General features: G+C 38.7%; 1 protein-coding gene across 1 annotated transcript in view; it reads left to right on the top strand.

The window, feature by feature from the left end:
* Positions 1–21,405, top strand: part of LOC126171255 (small subunit processome component 20 homolog) — a 205,728-nt gene that overhangs the window by 68,426 nt on the left and 115,897 nt on the right. Inside the window, exons 16-20 of the mRNA XM_049920787.1 lie at positions 3,876–4,099; positions 5,865–6,133; positions 14,932–15,214; positions 17,799–18,090; positions 19,777–19,974. Of these exons, the coding sequence (XP_049776744.1) occupies positions 3,876–4,099; positions 5,865–6,133; positions 14,932–15,214; positions 17,799–18,090; positions 19,777–19,974 (1,266 nt within the window). The remainder of the gene's footprint in view (positions 1–3,875; positions 4,100–5,864; positions 6,134–14,931; positions 15,215–17,798; positions 18,091–19,776; positions 19,975–21,405) is intronic.

The following is a 21,405-nucleotide window of genomic DNA, read 5'->3' as shown; positions in this document are numbered from 1 at the left end:
TTGTGAAACCTGAGGTTCCTTCTGTGGTAAAGAGGGAAAATAAAAATAGGATGAATGCAGGAAGCTAGAGGGTTTAGTAGAGATGAAGCTATGTAAATATAAATGCTGAATCAGTCAGAATAATACCACACTAAACTGAACAAAACTGAAACCTATATTTTGGTTTTGTAAGCAATGCAAGTCTTTCGTGATGTAAATAATAATTATCAGAGAATCAAAGTGTACATTATACATAGTAAATGTTATTCATTTTGTCCTTGTTGGAGCAAAAGCTAATGTGAGTAGTGCTTTGTGTTCTGTGCATCTATGAACCACACATCACTCCACTATAGGTGAGTGGTTGCCTTTCCTTTATTTTATGTATTATTCCATCCATAAATTTCCATTATTGTTACATTTGTTTTAAATTTCATTATTGATTTGTTATTAGTTTTTTTAAGTTAGTGGCCATTCCACTCCTTAAGCTCACAACTTTGGCTTTCAGATGTAACAGCTCTTCAGATACTTACTTGTAGGGCAGAACAAAATAATTTTATTTTATGGCCAATTTCCATATTATTTTTCCAGTTTTGGTGTTGTTTTTTGCCAGTTTCAATGTTATTTTTTGCCAATTTCGCTGTTACCGTATTTACTCGAATCTAAGCCGCACCAGAAAAATGAGACTCGAAATAAAGGAAAAAAAAATTTCCCGAATCTAAGCCGCAGCTGAAATTTGAGACTCGAAATTCAAGGGGAGAGAAAAGTATTTGGCCGCACCTCCAAATCGAAACAAAGTTGGTCCATTGTAATATGAGACACAATTCAGGTCGAATGAATGACGATACAGCTACAGTAGTTTGGTTCGAGCCGTAAGCTTAGCAGTTAAGCTTTACCAGGTAGCCATTGCTATGCGTCAGGCGCTCCGCCCTTATTTATACGGGTACCCTTCGTTTTTCACGTGCTTCGTCTGGTTTGAATTGATTGCTTATTTTTCTTTGATCTGGTAATTGCCGTTCTCTTTGTTATAGGTGTTTTCGTCACTCTAAGCTGAAAATGCATTACTGTACTGTGTCATGCATTGTTTGTCGCATTCCGATAATGAATGTTCACGACCTGTCGCCGCTCGCGGCATGGTTTGCTTTTGTGCATGCTACCGCCGCTTACAATAAAAAAAAAGAGAGTAATTGTCTCAGTGGCGTAACAATGGCAAGAGACTGCTATTTGTTGTTATTTACACTGCTGCTTTCTTTGATAATGATCAACAAGAACCAAATAATAAACTGCGTATGGTAGAAGATGTTCTGAACGAGAGTTTAGGGACAATTTTTCTCCGTTTGAAAATCTTTGCAGACGCCTCTTTAGTACATTATTTTCTGCACAGAAATTAGTCACCTTAGATTTAAAAATCTAGTCAATTGCCGCACGCGCTTCATTTCTGACTGCATCACTATTAGGCATAAGAATAATATGAATATGAACATGACATATGTATATACTTCCGCGTTTGTGTTGTCTCACTCTAGTTTCGTAGTTTATTAGGCAGACAGGAGTTAAATGAGATAGCAGATAACACGAAAGAATACATGGCAAAATGTTTATATTCGTATTATTCTTATGGTGAAGAGAATACTGCATGTGATTCAGAATTCACAAAAGTTCCCATTAGCAACCATCTCTTCTCACAGGTAGAAAAAAAATCAGAACGTAGAATTGGCCATACTGACAAACATCGCAAACGGTCTTGCCAGTCGGATTTTCGTAGTGCATTGAAAAGCTGCTACATTCGAAGATGAACAATACGGAATTTGTATTTACTTCGTTGGATAATATATGAAAATGCAGTGGTCGAAATTCGGGTTGGAGAAAAAAGCTCGTCTTCCATCTTTTTTTTTTTTAATTTATTTACTGACGCAGAGGTTTTGGCGCCAGTATTTATCTTTGTGCCTGTAAAGCATGCCTGTGTAGCGCTACATATATTTGACGGCAGAAGTTAGTTGTGGCGGCACCTACCAACATATTTCAGAACTTCCGATTACTTTGCACTCGATTCTAAGCCGCAGGCGGTTTTTTGGATTACAAAAACCGGAAAAAAAGTGCGGCTTAGATTCGAGTAAATACGGTACTCACTGGCAATTCTGATGGACCCTTTTTTTTGCGCCAATTTTACAATTATTTTTTGTGATTTTGGTATTTGTTTCTGACTTATTTCTTGTATATTGTATGCTCCTATTTTTGTCTTATTTCATTGTTTTTCAATGGTATGTTGAAAATGAAAATATACCTGTCAGTCACATTGAACTGTAAATACTTTAGGAGTCCACTCACCAAAATGCAGTTATACCATAATAAAGTTATATTTCTTGGCACCAAATATTTTATTTACACTTTTTAAAATGAAATAATTTGTATTGAAGCCATTAAACCGTATCAATCAAAGAAAAAGTCACTTTGCAGCCATACACAGTATAAAGTTCTACAGAAGAATTTCAAAGTTCTCTTTTGAGACTTACTGTCACTGATGCATCAGTACTTTGCTATAGTGTGAAAACAGATGCCCGGAGTCTAAATTTTGAACACGGAAGACACACTGCCTTCAGCACAACACTAGACATTTCATGTCCACATATCCTGCTGACATGGAAAGTTTCTTTTCTACTAAATTATGAAAGGTTTTGTATCCCTTCAGAATATCTTACACAGCTGAGATCTGCTATTTTAGGTACATATAATATACTCTTTGCCATGTCAGCATTAATAGAGTTTATAATCCTCCCTTGACTGAAATGAGAAATATAGCTGTGAGCACAGACTTAATATGTGGATGTGACCTTAAGAGCTTTTACTCTTTTTTGAAGGAGAAACCCAGTGTATTTAATGTTTCCATCAATTCTTTTTGAAATATTCATCCCTTCATATTACTAAATAAATAATGGGTTTAATCACTACTAATTCATTTTCCCACAGTAATGACACAATCTTCACTTTTAACTTGGAATACAGTGAATGTTTTATCCAGTGACATCAGGTTTCAAGATATTTTTGTGCAACAAATTGAACCAAAAATGATGTGGTTTGGAGAGATCTTTATAATGTGTTACATCAGTTAAAGTGCATCTTTTTGTGGTGCACAAGTATAAATACAAAAATCACCAAATACGGCACTTTAGCTACGTAAACACACAAATCAACATTAAGCAGCCAGCCGCAGCACAGGATACGTGAAGTCATGCTAATATATTTCTGGCAGAAAAGCAAAACATTGGAATGTTCATTTAAATACTTATTCAATATTATTTTTACTATTTTGTGGTTTAGTTTGTGGTGACGGCATGACCTGTTGCATTGGCCAGGGATTAGGTTACGTTGGAAGGTATCAGACACCATCTTGATTTACATGTTTTCATTTTATTTTATTTTTTTATAGTGCTGTATCTCTTGTTTTTGTATTTACACTTGTGTGTTATGAAAATATGTAGTTTGAGGCACCATGTGAAAGATATCCCAAAAATATGCCATTCTTTTGTATGATAGGTTGTGCAAAATTTTTGGTAAAATTTACATCACCCATTAAATCTGTTACTGAAATCTAGTTTGTTTAGTCACATATAGAGCCATAGTTCTTTATGTGAGATATCAACTGACATTCTAAGATTATACATGATTCTCAGAATTGAGGAAAAAATCAGTATACATTTTTGGCTTTCAGTAACTATTAGTTACTAATATTAGTAAACTGCTGCCCTCAGATTTATATTATTGTCACATGGGAATGGGAAAAATTCGAGATTTTGCTGCATTTCATAAAAAACTACAACAGGTAAGTATGATTGTTTTATCATTGTAATTCTTTCAGTATCACCTGTTTTGTAATTTTCTTTTTTTTTTGTGAATTTCAGATATTTCCTGCATACATTCCTGCCCTCCGTACTCTTCGTAATAGTTGCACAGCAGCCCTTATTCGCTTTTTCTCACAATTTGATGAGTTCATATGGTCTCCAACTGAAATCGATACTGTATTTGATGTGTTTGTTTGGCCATCATTAGAACGTTTACCAACAGAGGGAGTCCATAGCCCAACAGCACTTCTTAAATTATTTATAACTTGGAGTCACAATGCCAGGTATGTTTATCCCTCATAAAATCCAGAATATTTATTTAGTAAATGTACTTTGGTAATGACTGATTAGCACACTTGAAGTAACATTGTTTATTGAACATGAAATAAACCCAGTACAATTCGAGGACAAAATCCGCACATGAAATAAGACGGAAAATGTCCTCCTGTGACAATTGAAGATTACAATGGAAATGATCTCCTGTAGTGTTATGAAGTGTGTGAGCCTGAGTACAAAGTCCCAATCCTTGGTAGAGGTGATGACCTATGGAAGCAGGCCCTTCCAGGCCGGTGGTCGCACAGCACTGTCTGGTGCCATGGTGAAGGTGCAAGACAGCACAGACTGAAGCATGGAAATGCACCCAGCACCGGAGGAACACAGTGAGATCAGAGGGGTCAATGGGGACAGCTCGCAGAATGGTCACAAAAGAGGTCACTACAGCAATAGCTGGAACGACTTCGAGTTAGCCTGTAGGGACAAGGCTGTTGACTAATGCGGAAGGAGCCACAGTGACAGCCGCGGCAGTGCCTGCAGCCACAGCAGCAGCGTTGACAAGAGGCCCAATGTTCATGGTGGGAGGGGCCATAGGGATGGTGACGTAGGAGGCAGCAGCATCGGTGACTTTGGAGAGGAGAGAAATGGCCATGACATTGCTGGTGGAGGTGGCAGTGGTGGTGTCATTGCAGAGAGGGCCGGCCATGAGTGTGGTGCATGTTGCAATACCAACGAAGATGGAGGCAATGTCGTTGCAGAGAGGGACAGCCACAAGAGGGACTGCTGTGACAGTTCTGTGGCAGTGACACTGCAGAGTGGGCTGACCAGAAGAGATGTCTGTGGCAGTAGCTGGGATGACATCAGGCCTCTTGCCAACACTACAGCTGTGGCTGTGGGCACAACCGCGGCTGTCCCTGTGGCTTCTCCTGTGTTTGTTTTGGGCCTGCCCCAGAAGAGCAGGCCTGCAACAAACACAGGAGAAGCCACAGGGGCAGCCGCGGTTGTGTCCACAGCCACAGCAGCGTTGTTGGCAAGAGGCCTGATGTCGATGGTGGGAGTAGCCATAGAGATGGCTGCAGAGAAAGCAACAACATTGGTGGTGCTGGAGAGGAAAGGGCCAGCCATGAGAGGAAAGGCCGTGGCAGTTCTGGTGAAGGTGGCAGCAGTGACTTCGTCACAGGGCCAGTTGCGAGAGCTGTGCCCGTGGCAGTACCAATAAAGGTGCAGGCAGTGTCATCAAAGAGAAGGGCAACCATGAGGGGTACGGCTATGAAAGGGACAGCCGTGACAGTGCTGGCACCACAGAGATGGCTGGGCACAAGAAGGACGTCCAGCCCTGCTGCAGCGATGGTCACAGAGGCGGTGCCGACAGCAGCAGCTGCAGTGGGATAACACTTACCAGCAGCCATAAATTAATGAAACTAAGCTCCAACAGGACAAAGGAAGTGACTTCAGAAAACAGGGAAAGGCTTGTGAAGAGCAGCCTTGTCTTCTCATCCTGACTGGGCACCACCGTCTATGGGAGAGGGCTAGCCGTGGCTGCATTTACTGGGTGAAAAGCAATACTGCATGGCAGCATCGGATCTTGGTGTGGCAGAGGGGAAGCATCTGGGTGATGGAAGATATGAGGAGTTGGTGCAGCAGCCAGTGAACTGTGATCAGGTGCTGAAGCTGACAGAACTGGGTCCAGTTATGTTTAGACAGATTATCATTAAATTGTTCTTCTATGTAACCAAAAAAATTTTAAACCTTTAAGATTTCTTTTTCTATTTTCAGATATTTTGTGCTGTTTGCAAAACACTTAAGAGGCAATCCAGATGTAAGTCCATTACCATATATTATGAAGCTCCTGCTTGGAGAAAAGACACACAGTTCCGTACGGAGTGGAATCATAGAAATAGTGGAGAATTTGTTAACGTTACAAGATCATCAAAAGCAACAAGAAGACAACACAAAAACTGCAGAAGAAGGAGGAAAATTTGTGCCTCCATTGCAAGTCAATTTTGTGCTTCCAGTAGATGAGGATGTTGTTTCTCAATTATCATGTAAGAATTTTATGTGTGTGTAAAATGTCATGAAACAGCATTTTATGTGCCCATTTTTGTTAAGCACCCATTTTGCAAAATCTAGGTGTGAAGGTGGAAATTCACAGATGACTATCACTTTATTTAAACAGCTTATAGCATGTGATCTCGTCTTAATCTGCACTGATTGTAGAAGTCACTCTAAAAGTTTTGAGAATGTCTTTACTCCAATCTGTTGACATGCATCTAAGGCAGACAGCAACAGCAGAGTTTATTTTTCTCTATTGTCATTCATGTTGTGTGAAACGGTGTGGTGTTTAAGACAGTGGAATTGCATTTGGGAGGACAGTGGTTAAAATCCCTGTCCACATACTCCATTGTAGGATAAAAATTCATTCTGGAAACTGACCCCAGCCTTTAGCAAAGCCATTTCTCTGCAATGTCCTTTCTTCCAGTAGTGCCAGTCCCCCAAGAATAGCAGGAGAATTTTTGTAAAGTTTTGAAGGTAGGAGATAAGGTTCTGGCAAAAGTAAGGCTGTGAGGATAGATTGAGAGTTCTGCTCTGGTGGCTCAGTTGGTAGAGCACTTGTCTATTAGAGGCAAAGATCCCAAGTTCAAATTCCAATCCAGCATGCAGTTTTAATGTGCCAGGAAGTTTCAGTGCAGTTTTTGTTTTCTGTGGTTTGCTTAAATTGGTTAATGCAAACGCTGGGCTGATTCCTTTGAAAAGGACATGAATGATTCCATTCCCTAATCAAATATTGTGCATCACTTCTAATGACCTCATCATCGACAGTACATTAAGCCACAATCCTCTTTCTTCCCTTCAGTCACTGTCAGCCATTGACGTGAACTTGGGACTTCATTCATTTGAAAGTTTGCTGTGATTTCAAAGTCACTGGAACACGTGTATTTAGTATTTGAGAACTGCTGTTCTTACATTAACATGCAGAGTAAACTGAGAAACTATCCATGTTTGTCATTTTGACACTCTTCAAGTTGCAGGATCTGTATCTTTCACATAATTTTTGGATGTATTGTATGCAAAGTGTTACATAATGCACTTTTGTCTCCTAAATGAACAAAGTTCTTATTATAAAGTTTGGGGTATGTGGAAGGACTCACTAGGTAATTACATGAGGCTGTACTATTACTCACATGGGAGTACACGATCTTCTACCACCTCAATAAGGAAAATTGGATTTTTTTTTCCTCCACAGACCCGATTTACATGATGTGAGCCCCGTGAGTAATAATAATAATAACAACAATAACAATAATAATAATAGATATCTCACTCATATCAGGCCTCCTCTAGCATGTCCGATGTGGTAGTTTCAATCATCTCAATTTTAGCATTGTCACTGGATATGGGGAGATATAAACTTTCACCACAATGAAACCTACAGGATGAAATACCACACTGAGAAATAAGCAGGACAACATTGTTCAGAAACTGTTGTTTGTGGCTGATGAGTGAGCTATACATGAACCCAGCAAGGGTTAATTTAAGTGTCCTGACCCTCCCCCACCACTGCAAGTTGTGTCATTGACCAATGTTTCAATATTTCACACTCATGTTTCCTGTGTTAGTTTGATTCCAATGAAGCCTCACTTTCTGCAAATTGTAACTATTTATTTTTCCAGATAAATGAAATGTCAGTTGTGTGGTAGCTTGGAACGTGTAATGTTTATTAGATAAAACACCCACTCACATATGCACATAGTAAAATCCTAGTTTTTAGAAAAATAGTCCATATGTGATCATCGGTAGTATGCAATTAAAACCCAGGCCAGAATGTAAACCAGGTATATTACAAGTGCATAAGCAGAAGTCATAGTAGACAGCCAAAGTCTGACAGCAATATATCAACCCTGGTCAATCATGGATCAGTCTTCTGCATGTCAGGTATGTCCTTGATAACACAGACAGTCTACATCTACATCTACATTTATTCTCCGCAAGCCACCCAACAGTGTGTGGCAGAGGGCACTTTACATGCCACTGTCATTACCTCCCATTCCTGTTCCAGTCGCATATGGTTTGCGGGAAGAACGACTGCCGGAAAGCCTCCGTGAGCACTCGAATCTCTCTAATTTTACATTTGTGATCTCCTTGGGAGGTATAAGTAGGGGGAAGCAATATATTCAATACCTCATGCAGAAACGCACCCTCTCGAAACCTGGACAGCAAGCTACACTGCGATGCAGAGCACCTCTCTTGCAGAGTCTGCCACTTGAGTTTACTAAACATCTCTGTAACGCCATCACGCTTACCCAATAACCCTGTGACGAAACGCGTCACTCTTCTTTGGATCTTCTCTATCTCCTCCGGCAACCCGACCTGGTACGGTTCCCATACTGATGAGCGGTACTCAAGTATAGGTCGAACAAGTGTTTTGTAAGCCACCTCCTTTGTTGATGGACTACATTTTCTAAGGACTCTCCCAATGAATCTTAACCTGCCACCTGCCTTACCAACAATTAATTTTATATGATCATTCCACTTGAAATCGTTCCGTACGCATACTCCCAGATATTTTACAGAAGTAACTGTTACCAGTGTTTGTTCCGCTATCATATAATCATACAATAAAGGATCCTTCTTTGTATATATTCACAAGACATTACATTTACATCTGTCCCTGCATAATATGTTTTACAGAGCCAACTGGTGGACCACTCTTGGTGAAGGCTAGTAGCTCAGTGCCCTCTTCATGGTGCAACCTCGCAGGACTTATTACTTATTAATTTAGCAAGCCCTCATCCTGATCAGTAATGGTCATCAAATTCTCTAAAAATGCCATGCCATCCTTTTTATTGGATTGTAGGCAACAAATTAAACCCACATACAGCTTTGCACAAAATGCTTTATTTTTCCAACTCAGAAAAGACAACTAAGTGTACTGACAACAGTCAAAGAGTAAAAACTTATACCTAATGTCCGCTGCACTTGCATGGAGTAAACGAAGCACACATCACTGGCTACTCTCACGTCACCATACAGCGCCCTCCCCAAAGTGCAGAGCACCTGGGATAAATGGGTACTTAAACTTGACTTGTCTCCCTGCTCTCATACAACGGACGACTTGTTGCTGCGAGGATGAGGAAGCTGGTGTGGGCTCTTGCGTTGTGTTTCCTTGTGGTTCCGTGTCCTCTTGCCACGGGTTCTTCTGCCATATCATGCGTAGTGAGTTCCAAACTTTGGTCCTTGACATCCTGTTGAGTGTCATCATACTCCAGTTTTGGTAAGATCCATGCTGGTTTTACCCTCTCTATGGACACTCTTAATAGTTTTGTCGTTCTGTGAGATGTCCATAGTATTGGTGTTGTGTCATATGATTCAATAAAGTCCAGTATATGAAGGTTGTAGTGGTGCTCCGACTGAATCTATGCAGAGCATGACACGTGTACAATCTCCCAATGCCTCGTGCACAAAAAACTGGTCGCTTACCATGTCTAGATACCGTAGACCTTCTCATTGTCTCCACACGCTCATGGACTTCACATATCAGTGATGAGAGGTTTATTGGCATTGTTGATTAGGTAGCAGTTAGGTAATCCCAACACACCAATTCCCCCACTGAGGCACCGATGTCCATCTTGTATGCGGTCCATAATCCAAGGAGAACCAATGGTAATGCTTCTGTCCAGCTCCTCTGATGACACATGAGAGCTGCCTTCTACGTCCTGTGCCACCTCTTCACCATACCATTGCTCGCTGGATGGTAACTTGTTGTATGGTGGTGTTAGAACCCACATAAATTAGCTAGCTCATTGAACAGACTAAACTCAGACTGGTGGCCTTGATTTGTTGTGATATGAATGGGGCACCCAAAGCAAGCTAACCATTGAGAGACAGACGCCTTTGCACCCATTTCTGCAACTATGTCAGTGATTGGAATGGCCTCCGCCCATGCATCTGTTTACCACTGTTAACAAGTATTTATAGCCATCAGAAACTGGAAGTTGACTCACTAAGTCCAGATGGACATGGGCAAATCTTCCAGGTGATCCTGTGAAATTCCCAATTTCTGCATGAATGTGTCACCCTATTTTGCAGCACTGACATTGTAGGCATGTACAAGTCCATTCCCTGTCATCCTTTTTAATTGATGGCCAGACGAAATGTGCTGTCAGTAACTTGATTGTGGCATTTGCTCCTGGGTGCACCAGGCCATGAACACTGTCAAATTCTGCTTTACAAAATCGTTGTGGAATGTATGGGCACGGCTTCTGCCATGATATATCACACTATAACTTCATCCTGTGCATGAGTATCGGTTTTAAGTGTAACCCTGTTGTGTGGTCCATCAATAACTTCTGTAGATCCAAATCAATTTCCTGCAATGTCGTGAGTTCTTCATCATTTATTGTGCTGGTCACACTGCAAACATGAGAAAAGTAATTTGCAACCAGATTCTCCACACCTCTGATGTGCCTTATATCCATCGTGAATTGACTGAAAAGCTCTATGTGCTGGAACTACCTTGGTGAGCACTTATTGTTGATGTTGCTGAAAGCTGACGCTATAGGTTTATGATCAGTGGAAATTGTTACTGGCGTTGTTTCAATATGTATGAAAATTGTTAATGGCCTGACTTCAACAACTCTCTTTCATATGCACTCCATTTTTTTCTGTCGGAGTTGCAGCTTCTTTGAGAAGAAACTATGAGGTTCCCACTGCCCACCGACTTGTTGTTGCTAGGCTGCACCAATTGTGACCTGGCTGGCATCTATTACAATACTCAACGGTGTTGCAGGTATAGGGTGTGTGAGTATCCTGCCTCCTCTAAGCTTCTTTGTAAATCGCCAAAAGCTTTGGTCATTTCTGGTGTCCATTGCAGCTTTCGCTTACCTGTGGTATTGTTGCTATCCAGTGCACCTGTAAGCGGTGCCTGTGTTTCAGTGGTAATTGGTAAATGATGCTGGTAAAAATTTACCATGACAAGATAACACCTAAGTTGTTTGTAGTCAGTAGGTTTGGGTAGCTTGCATAACATGTCGATCTTCTCTGATAATGGCTCAATACTGTCGGCTGAGACTATATAGCCGAGAAAAGTTACCAGACTCTTGCCCCTGACTCATTTGCGTATATTTAACACAACTCCATATGTATCGAGCCTCTGTCGTACCTCCTGAATATGTCTATCATGTGGTTACATATCCTTTGAGAATACAAAAATATCATCCAAATATGCATAACAGAAAGATAATCCGTAGGGCACTTCATCAATGAATTTTTGCCAGGATTGGGCCACATTTTTGAGTCCGAATGGCATAAACAGAAATTTGAATGCCTAAAGGGTGTGATCACCACTGTCTTGGCCACGTTACCCAGAGCCACAGGAATCTGATTGTATGCCTTATGACAATCCAGTACTGAGAATACTTTTGCACTCTCTATAGCGTAGATAAACTCTTTAATGTTTGGTATGGGGTTCTTGTCCAAGACTGTTCTCATGTTCAGTTGGCGGTAGTCACCACAGGGACGGCATGTGCCATCTTTCTTGCGCACTAGATGGAGAGGGGACGCACGAGAACTGTCAGACCTTCTAATTACTCCAGCCTGGAGCATCTCCTCAATTATCGCTCTTGTCTCCACTAATCGCTGTGGGGCTAATCTGTGTATTATGTTTAACTGCTGGAGTCTTTATGGCTTCTTGTTGGAGGGACTGTATAGCTGAGCTACTGAGTACTCCTAAAACAGCCTCTGCCACACTGCACCAAAAACCTTTTATCATGGCCCTGTTTGATCCGGTAGTGAGAGAGTTATTTGCCAAGTCTACTGTGAGTGCAAAATGAGACAAGAAATCTGCGCCTAAGATCGGCTGTAAAATATCTGCTACTATAAAATTCCACTTGTAACGAGTAGATAAACCAATATCTATCGTGAGCTCTTTATAACCATACGTGTTTATACTTGGGTTGTTAACTGCTGTCAGTTTCAAAGGCTCCCACGTGTCCCTCTTAACAAAGCTCGTAGCCGGCAAGGTACTCACTTCCGAGCCGGTGCCTATCACGAAGTTAAGGCCCAGGAGTCTATCAACCACTTGTAATCTGTGCGCTGTTAGCTTATATTCCCAAGATGATGCAAACTGGCATAAAGGTATAGCATACAGGAAGCCTTCAAGTGCCTTACCTTGACTGTACGTGTTGCTGCCTGCAACTGTCATCCAGATCCTCATTCTTATATGGTGCCGGTTGTGAGTGCTGCAGCCCGTGATGCCTAGAGCAGGCTGCCCTTGTCATTTGGGTATCCACAAGGTTTTGTGCATCTCGTAGCTTGAGCCCGAATTGTCAGTGATACCAGCAAAAATTATCGGTGTGAGCTTGATCCCGTTTGGAGTGTGACCTCTTCTTGTTACTGGTGGACCTGGTGGACGTCTGCAGCTCCAACTTATGCAACCGAGTAGCCGTATTTTCCATCGCATCTTGCAGTTTCCTGATCCCCTCAGTGATGCCTGGTTTTTGTCTGTAGCCTGTGACTCCATAGCTTAACCGCAGTTCTTCTAACCATACCGATGAGTCATCATTGGCTCTGTTGCAGAGGTGGCAGATGACGTTCCTACGGATGCTACGAGCATCGACTGTAGAGTAGTGAAAGCTCTGTCAGCTATTTGCAGTTGCTTGTTGAGAGACTGTGCTTCGTACGCAATCAACATCAGCTGAATTTGATGAGGAAGCTGCTGTCACCAGACATGCAGTAACAATTCATTGGATATCGTGGTTGCGTCGACTATAGTGCATAAATGGCTCCAAAATTCAGATGGACTTCTGTCCCTGTGTTTCTCCTGGGAAAGTCGCTGTCCAGGTAATTTCAAGCAGCAAGTGATCAACGCCATTTTAAGTGTGGTGTACGATTGTTAGAGCAGCAGATGTATGATCATATCAGAGACTATTGTTGTTGCCCTCTGATTCAGGTTGCTATTGCGAGAATGAATTTTTCGTTGTCTTCAGTAATACGTTCTTACTCGAAGATATTCTCTATAATTGCAAACCAAACATCTGGTTGTGTAGGCCTGAATAGAAGTGCTCTGAACTGCAACGGCAACAGCATGTTCATGCATGAAAAATCTTCAGCATGTGAGTATGCTCGTGGTGTGGCTGCTACTACTGGAGTTTGCAAATTCATGAATTCCATTTTGCTATCATTCTTCAGCATTGCAAGCTCCAAAAGCCCAAACTCTTGCTTTAGCCGTCATATCTCGTCGTTTGTTGCTTGCAGAATTTTGTTAGCTTCTTCCATCTTTGGTGAAACTGCCGTACAGTATTAAGTTGCGAGAGTTGTTCTTATTTTTTCTGGTATCACCAGCTATGTAGGCAACAAAGTAAACCCACATACAGCTTTGCATAAAATACTTTATTTTTGCATCTCGGAAAAGACAACTAAATGAACTAACAGTCAAAGAGTAAAAACTTATATCTAATGTCCGCTGCACTGGAATGGAGTAAACGAAGCATGCCTCACTGGCTACTCCCACGCTCCCACAGTATAATTGAGTTTGCAGTTTATGTATCATTTTTAGGTTTACAAGATCCTGTGGCAGTTCTTCAATGGAATCTTTATCTCTGTGGATGCAGGTAGCTGTAACTGCCCACTTGCTGTGCACAGAGGTTTTGCTCTTGAAGTTACCTTCACATCTGTTGATTTCTGTCTGTCAAGAAAATGGACAGAGTTCCATCTACTAGAAAGTCTTAAATCTCATCATGAATCGGGTCCAATAGCCTGTAAGCTCAATTTTGTTCACCAAATGACAATGCAGTAGTGTATCTAATGCCTTTATGCATTCAAGGAACCCATCATCAACCTAGGAACTCTTTCATGTATGAACAAAGCAAGCTGTATTTCTCAAGGTGTCTGTAAATGGAATTCATGTTAATTTTTATAGAGGAGTTTTTCATTCTTCAAAAATGTTATAATATGTGAACATAGAACATGTTCCATTATTTGCAACATATTGAAGTCAGTGATATAGGTCTATAATTATGTTCATTTGTCCAACAGCCCACCTTGAAAATGTGGATGACCATAGATTTTTTCCCATTCATTTCTACAGGGTGATTCAGTTAAAATGGAACTCAAAACACTTATTTACCGTATTATTTAACAGTGTCATTTAATACGCTTAAACCTTTGTCACTTTCTTGACTATCAAAATTACACTTGAATTTCAAATCTTTCTTTTTCTTGGTGGCAAGTGCAACCTGTGACCAAATTATTTGTACACCTTTTTAAATTGTTGGTAAGAAATGCAACTTTCAGCCTGCCATTTAAATGACCACTGAACTGCAACAACACTGTCTCTTCGTGTGTATTCAAGCATACACCACCTACAGTCATTCAATACCATCACAATGTTATTCAACAACAACAAAATAAAGTATATGTTTCCCAACAGATGGAATATGCAATCGAATGCCTATGGTAAACTTGAATATGCAGTCAAATGCATGTGATAAACTTCTCTCTTTGAAATGTTGGTAAGTTGAAGTGAGCTTTAGAAATCACCCAGAAAATGTAGATCCACCCCTTATGTATTCAGCTAATGCTAAGCAACTTATCTGTAGATGAATGCATAAAAAAGGCATTAATTTAGTGTTTCTTCATTATTATATTCATAAGTCTCTAATTTGACACAGAACAGCAGGCACTTCGTCCTTCATCTTTGTCAATATTTACATACAGTTGTACAGAAGACTTCTATGTGTTTGGTATGGGCATTGTTTTAAGTAACATTATGAAGGTTTAATGATATAATATTTAAACAGCAACACATGAAATCCATTTTAAAGTTAATACTGTGCTTTGTTAACAGTGAACTATGGGAGTGGCCTGCTGTTGCCACATGTTCCAGCAATACTAGAACATTTGAAGCGCAAGCTGTCGTCATCAAAAGCAGGCCTTGGTCACCGTGATTTAGAAGTGCTTGCAAGAGTATCAGAGCTGGTGCATGACCCATCGACGAGTGAGCTCTTACTGCAACTGTTATTACCCACACTTAACAGAAAAGCATCTGCAGCTGAAGAAACTGTGATTCAACTTTTCACAACCATTACTAATCTTGTCAAGAACATTGCACACCCATTGAAATATCTCAGGTTTGTTGTTTGTTGAAGATGGTATTTTTTCTTTGTACTCTTTATGACATCGATGTGGAGACTCTGCCAGATGGCTTTGCTTTGCCCACTACTCATCACTTGTGAAGCACATACATGTTCATTCATTTTTTACTGAAGTAGTTATGTTGTGACTGATATGCAGCAAAGTGGCAAATTCGCTTGTATTTCATGATAAACCTGCAGAAATATGAAACTCGTGCATTTGGTGCTTGCACACTTGTCATCACAAGGTAATACATTTTGCAGACTGCAAAGCAAAAAACTATTAATAATTTTTTTAATTATTTTTGTCAATAAGTGTTCATAATCGCAAGTTGATTACTATAGACTTTTTAAAATTACTTTTTCCGTAAATGTGGACCAAGTCAGTTTGCTGGCCATGTATCCGTTTTGTTTGTGGGTATGGCTAGAAGCTGGCTATTTAAAAGTTACTAAATGACACACCGGTTAAATATTAATAACAATTAATATGTTAGTCTTTCATTCTACTCATATAATAACTGATAATTAAAAAAAAAAGGAAAAGGAAGACAGACTCACATGCTTACAATTTTTTAATTTGAAATTTGTTTGTGGAATAGGAGGAGTTGTACAGGAGAAATGATTTCATGGTAGATTTAAAATTTGTTTTGCTGTCTGTCAGACATTTTGAAACGTTTCTTAATTATGTCCTCAGAGAGGGGGTAATTTTGTACAAATTCATACTCGCAGCCATGGCCAAAATGCAGCACACTGATTAATGCCCTGTAGCTACATAACTGTGTTCAGAAATGTTCTGAATCCCACTACTGTACTAGAAAACAAATTCTGCCAATAGGCACTACACATTACTGGATAATAGCTCAAAGTAAATACATCAAAAGCCACACAGGAACACCATACTTAATGCTTCTGCAGAAACAAAATTAATTTATTGGCTTCAATTAGATCTCGCCAAGTCCACCTTTTTCGTTAAATCCCCATCTCTGGTTAGCTAATGGCTCCATGATGTGATATGAAGCTTTTGCTTATCAAGGAAGTGCTCACTCACTGAAATTCAATGCTTGTGTAGAAAACTGGTAAATTACCTATTAGAATTCAACATCTGTATATAACAACACATCCTTTTTTGTATTTGAAAATAACCTTTTTAAGTGAGGTTCCCTAACTACTGACTTCAGAAATGTTAAACATCTTTATTCCAGAGGGCACACGACTGCCTCTTACATCTGGAAAGGCTTGTGGCTTACTCTTCAATCATGAGAGCTACTAACAGCTTGTAAAAATCTTTAAACATATCATACAGTCAGCTTTAGCATCCTCACTGATCATTCCCTTCTCACGCCAGTAGCACTCCTTATTCCTAACAAGTTCGGTACAACACCAGCTGCCACAGGAGAATCACTACTCCTTAAGTCAGTCTAAAAGGCTCTGACCACAAAACACTTTAGACGGATTAAAGAGAGACTATCTCATTGGCTCCTGGCTGGATAAAGCCCCCTTCCACTGAATACTAGCTTTTGCATTTTTAAACACCCAAGAGTATGACCTGAGACTGGCGAGGAATCTTATTTTACATTTTTATGCTATGTGGATAAATGTTCAATGATTTTTGTAATTGTCTTTTGGAGCCACAGATAGTTTTAGTAATGATTGAGATAGGTCCTTTTTTTTCCCTTATAGTGTTTTAGCTGAGGACAAAAATATTTTTCTCAAATTGCAATAAATTATTTATGAAGAATATGTTTTGTGAATGTAGCAATTGTGAAGAACAGCAGTGTTAAAATGCGTAATGTTCTCCTAAAAGTGTCCACAAGATGATTGTATGTAAACACGGTATACTACTTCCATTGCTCACTCTTTTGCAAACAAGGTTTCCTTTCTAATTAATGAGTTCCACATTAAAATTATGCTATAAGACATTCAGGAGTTAACTATGTTATAATGTTGATATATTTGTTTCCAAAATTAGAAATTATAGAAAGAGCAGAAGTTGCTGAACAAAGTTGTTTGAGCAGCACCAAAATATATTGTCCAATTAAGGTTTTCATCACTGAGAAGATCTTAACATATATTAAATAATTTTCATTATTCCTTCCAGTTATATCTTATTCATGAAGTTAGAGGAAGTTGTAAACACATTGTCAGTATGCTTATAAGTGTATTCTTAGAAAAAAATAATAAAGGAGAGAAAAAAATAGGGTCTCATATGAAAATTGTCACTGTATAGGCTCAAATTGTGTAATAGCCTGACCTTTTGAAACTGTAACATTGGGTATATTCTGCACCAACTCACTTTGTACTGTGATTATCCGCTCTTTGCTTGTGATGTAAAGGAAACAGTTTAATCCACCTGAAATTATGAAGTTTATGGTATAGAGACAATAAATATAAAGTCTAAATGTTTGATTTGCCTTTTAATTTTAAATTATCAAGCGCCTTAAAATTATATTAATATAATGTGGATGTTTTAAAATCAAAAAAGTTGTCTGCAAAATAAGAAATGTTTCATCCATTTAAATATGAGTTTTTTAAAATTATTTGTATTATAATTTGCAGCATAATGATTATGCTTATATTGCAGGTCATTAGCACCATTATTTGGTACAGTCTCTGCTACCGCTCCACGAAAACTTCTCTGTGATTTGGTAATGGCTATTGCAGAAAGAGATTTAAAGGAACAGAAAAGTGATGTGGTTATTAATGCTCAACTTTTAATGGAAATAAATGCATGGGATGCCAGATGGATTGAACAACCAGATTTCAACAGGCGTCTTGATGGTTTCAAAAGAGTCAAAGAAATGTTGTCTGAAGGGAAAATCAACCTTGACTTTGGTGTGATGATAATTCACAACTGTTTCCACATCTTAAAATCAGTAAGTTAATTAATTTGTAAATACAAATAGTGAGTTTCCAAATAGCAATAAGAGGTTATTATTTATGAGCTTATTATAACAACCTTTGTATGGGCAGTAAATTTATTTTTTTTACCTTCTCCCTCTCCCCTTACGATGCTATAAACTGGGGTAATTAACATGAAAATTCTAACATAAAAATCTGACTGCCAGAGCACCAATACATGGCTAATTTAACCAAGAAACGAAATTCGGCTTGCTGTGCACATTCTTGACCTGTCAGTGTGATTGCTAATGTACTTTGCAAACCTTTACTTGACACTGTCCTTTGGTGAAAAAAAAAGTGTTTGTGCTAGAGAAATGTGCAGTAAGAATGTTGAAAAAAAGTCAATAACTTAAGAATACGTAGATGTGTCTTCAGGGGCCTTGGTATTTTTACAAATTTGTGCCAGTATATTCACCCCCTTTTGGTATTTTTTATCAATGGCATGAGTGAATTTGGGGTAACTGTGAAATGCACCCACAATACTAGAAGTGAAAATAATTTAAATGTAGCTTTTGCATCCCTGTCTAGGAATCAGAATTCAGTTTTACAGTCCAGTACAAAAGATTTTAACATGTTGCCAGCAGACAGGCAGGAAATTGGAAATCTCTAGATATTAAAAAAGAAAAGAAAATAGTAGTTAAGTTCTATCCTTGTAATTAATCATAATATTTAGACTCAGAGGTTGCAAATTCAGGTTAACACTAATGTTCATATTAAAAAAAGTTTTAACTTTGACTATATATTGACTGTTGATAATCTTCTCTGTAGTCAGTAGAGATGTATAAATTCTTAGTATGAAGTAGTTGGTAAAAACAGCAACTAAGTAATGTAAGAGGAAGGGTAATGACTTTTTTTTGTAATGCACTACTTTCCTGCTAATATACCTGCATTTATAATGTGTTAGTAAGTAATCCCCATAATTAATAATATAATGGTTCCAAAAATTGTAGATGGACAGTATAAATTATGAGGAAACGAAGAACTGCAGAAGGAAAATGGAAGATTCAGAGAATCAGTTAGAAAAAGGCCTTTGTTGAGGATGAATGAGAAGAGACTGACAAAACGTTTTCAAGATATTTGACAGAAGCCCTAAGGCTTCTGACAATTGGTTCATGAATGAGAGAAGGGATCATGAACATGTTGGATTAAACTGAAGAGACGGGCCTAGACAACTTTATAGATTTCCATGATAAACAAAAAGAGAACTGCAGATGAACAGAGGGAAGAAGAAAGGCTACCAGAGAAAGACTGCAAAGGGTTTGGTCTGCATGGAAGGCTTCCAGTAATGTGCAGTGGTTACCTCATACCATACCCATAAAGGCCCCCTGTCCTGATAAGATTTATGTAACACAGAATATGAATGAATGAACAAATGTACTACTGCAATAAAAAAACTCCTCTTCAGTACTTTGAGTTAGTTTACGTTAGGTTTCTGCATTTCCCCGCGATGATACCATGTGTCATATGCTTTACTTCCTATAAGATCAATAAACAAAACAGAAATTAGAGGGCTTAGGAAGAGAGCAATTTTTAAATACACTGATAACCAAAAACCAGAATGCAGTGCTTTATCAGTAACACATTTCATTAAAACTATTCAATTTTTATTCACAGTGGCTGTACTTTTTTGTTCTTTATCAGTTACTTTCTTTTTGTTGCAGGAAAAGGACATGTCTCTTAGAGATAGTGCTGGATACTGCCTACGAAATTTGGCACCTGTTATGTGTCATAAACATTCAGACATCTCTGCTGAAAGAGAATTTCTCATCAGTGACACCCTCCTAAACTTGATTAGGCAGGGGATAAAAGATTTTAATGAAATAGTTAGACATGAATCATTATGCTTACTTGGAGAATTGGTAAATATAATTATTATTTGTCAACTGTTATTATCAGCTTACCTGCTTTTTTTAATTTTTATTCCTTACATGCCCTTAACTTAGTAAGTGTGCCAGCCCCTCTCTCCTATTATATTGGTTAACTCGCATAGGTTTCGATACAGCCTAATTCCTTTATTATTAATGATTTCTACAAAACAGTTAGTTACCTTTAATTTCCAATCATGGCCTACATTTATAGTAATTGACATAAAGAATTGTTTCTAATTAATACACCTATGAAGAATGCTTATTCTGAGAACTATTGATTGAAATCTGTTAGTCGCAACGTATTACAAAACGCCTTTCTACTGCTTAAATGGTTGCCTGTGATCTTTGTGTAATCACAGATATTTCCTAGCTGTGTCCACTCACTAGTACTAAGAGAGAGACTGGAAGATGAACAATGAAATACGGGAACTGTAAAGCTCAGTGGAGCAGGTCATTTATGATTCATGGAAAATTATGCACCTTTTGCAGAGTAGCTGTACTAAATTTATCAGGCTGTTGAGTTTCCCTCCATTTCACTAATAATGAAAATACTTTTAAGAGGTAATCTGCATTCTGTACTGTAACATCAAATGTAGATTAATGAGACAACCATCTGATATTTAATTTTTTTTGCAGATTATTTAAATCTCATTATTAGAGGGCCTTAAGATATTCATTAAAACATTCAAAATATGCCTTCAAATAGGTTAAAAATGCCAGGCTTATGCACTAAAATTCTGCAAATACACTCTTTAATATAGGAAATGTCCTCAAAAATACATCAACCATATATTTTAAATGAACAAACTTGTGCAAAATTGAAACTATATGTATTTTTTGAGAATCTTATGGAGTGTATTGTAAGTTAGCAAAACCATGCTTGATACTATTTCACAGCTGTGAGATTATTTAAATCTTTTTGTGCCCTATGAAGAATATGTGAATTGCCAATGTACAGCTGGAAATTTATGTCTGAACCACCATTTTCAAGTTTTGTTTAAATGCATATGTGCTACTCAACCCATCTGCTGTATTATGAGAAACCATTGTTTAGGTTATGTACAAATAAATCACAGAAAGCAATATTCTATGACTTTTCTGGAAATATACAAAACAAAGCACTTCTAGAGGTGACCAATACAGTACTTCAGAAGTTTTTTTAAATAACTCTCTTGTTAGTGCAGGAGAACACTTTGTAGGTTCGGCTGAGAAGCACTCAAATACAAATCACACTCAGTGCACTCTTTATTGTCCATTTGTTCACTGAAAACAGTTGTCAGTTGAACAGTGAGCAAAGACAGTACTGTGTTAGGCAGAGAAGCAAGTCCATGTGCTACCCAAATGTTGATGGTAAATACCAACATAGTGCAAATAGTCCAGGGGAAACCACATAGCGCAGGGTTGTTGTCAGTTGGTATTCTG

The sequence above is a fragment of the Schistocerca cancellata genome, chromosome 1, assembly GCF_023864275.1.
Source record: "Schistocerca cancellata isolate TAMUIC-IGC-003103 chromosome 1, iqSchCanc2.1, whole genome shotgun sequence".
NCBI lineage: Eukaryota > Metazoa > Arthropoda > Insecta > Orthoptera > Acrididae > Schistocerca > Schistocerca cancellata.
Note: the sequence above shows the minus strand (reverse complement) of the source record. Positions and strands in the feature narration are given on the sequence as shown.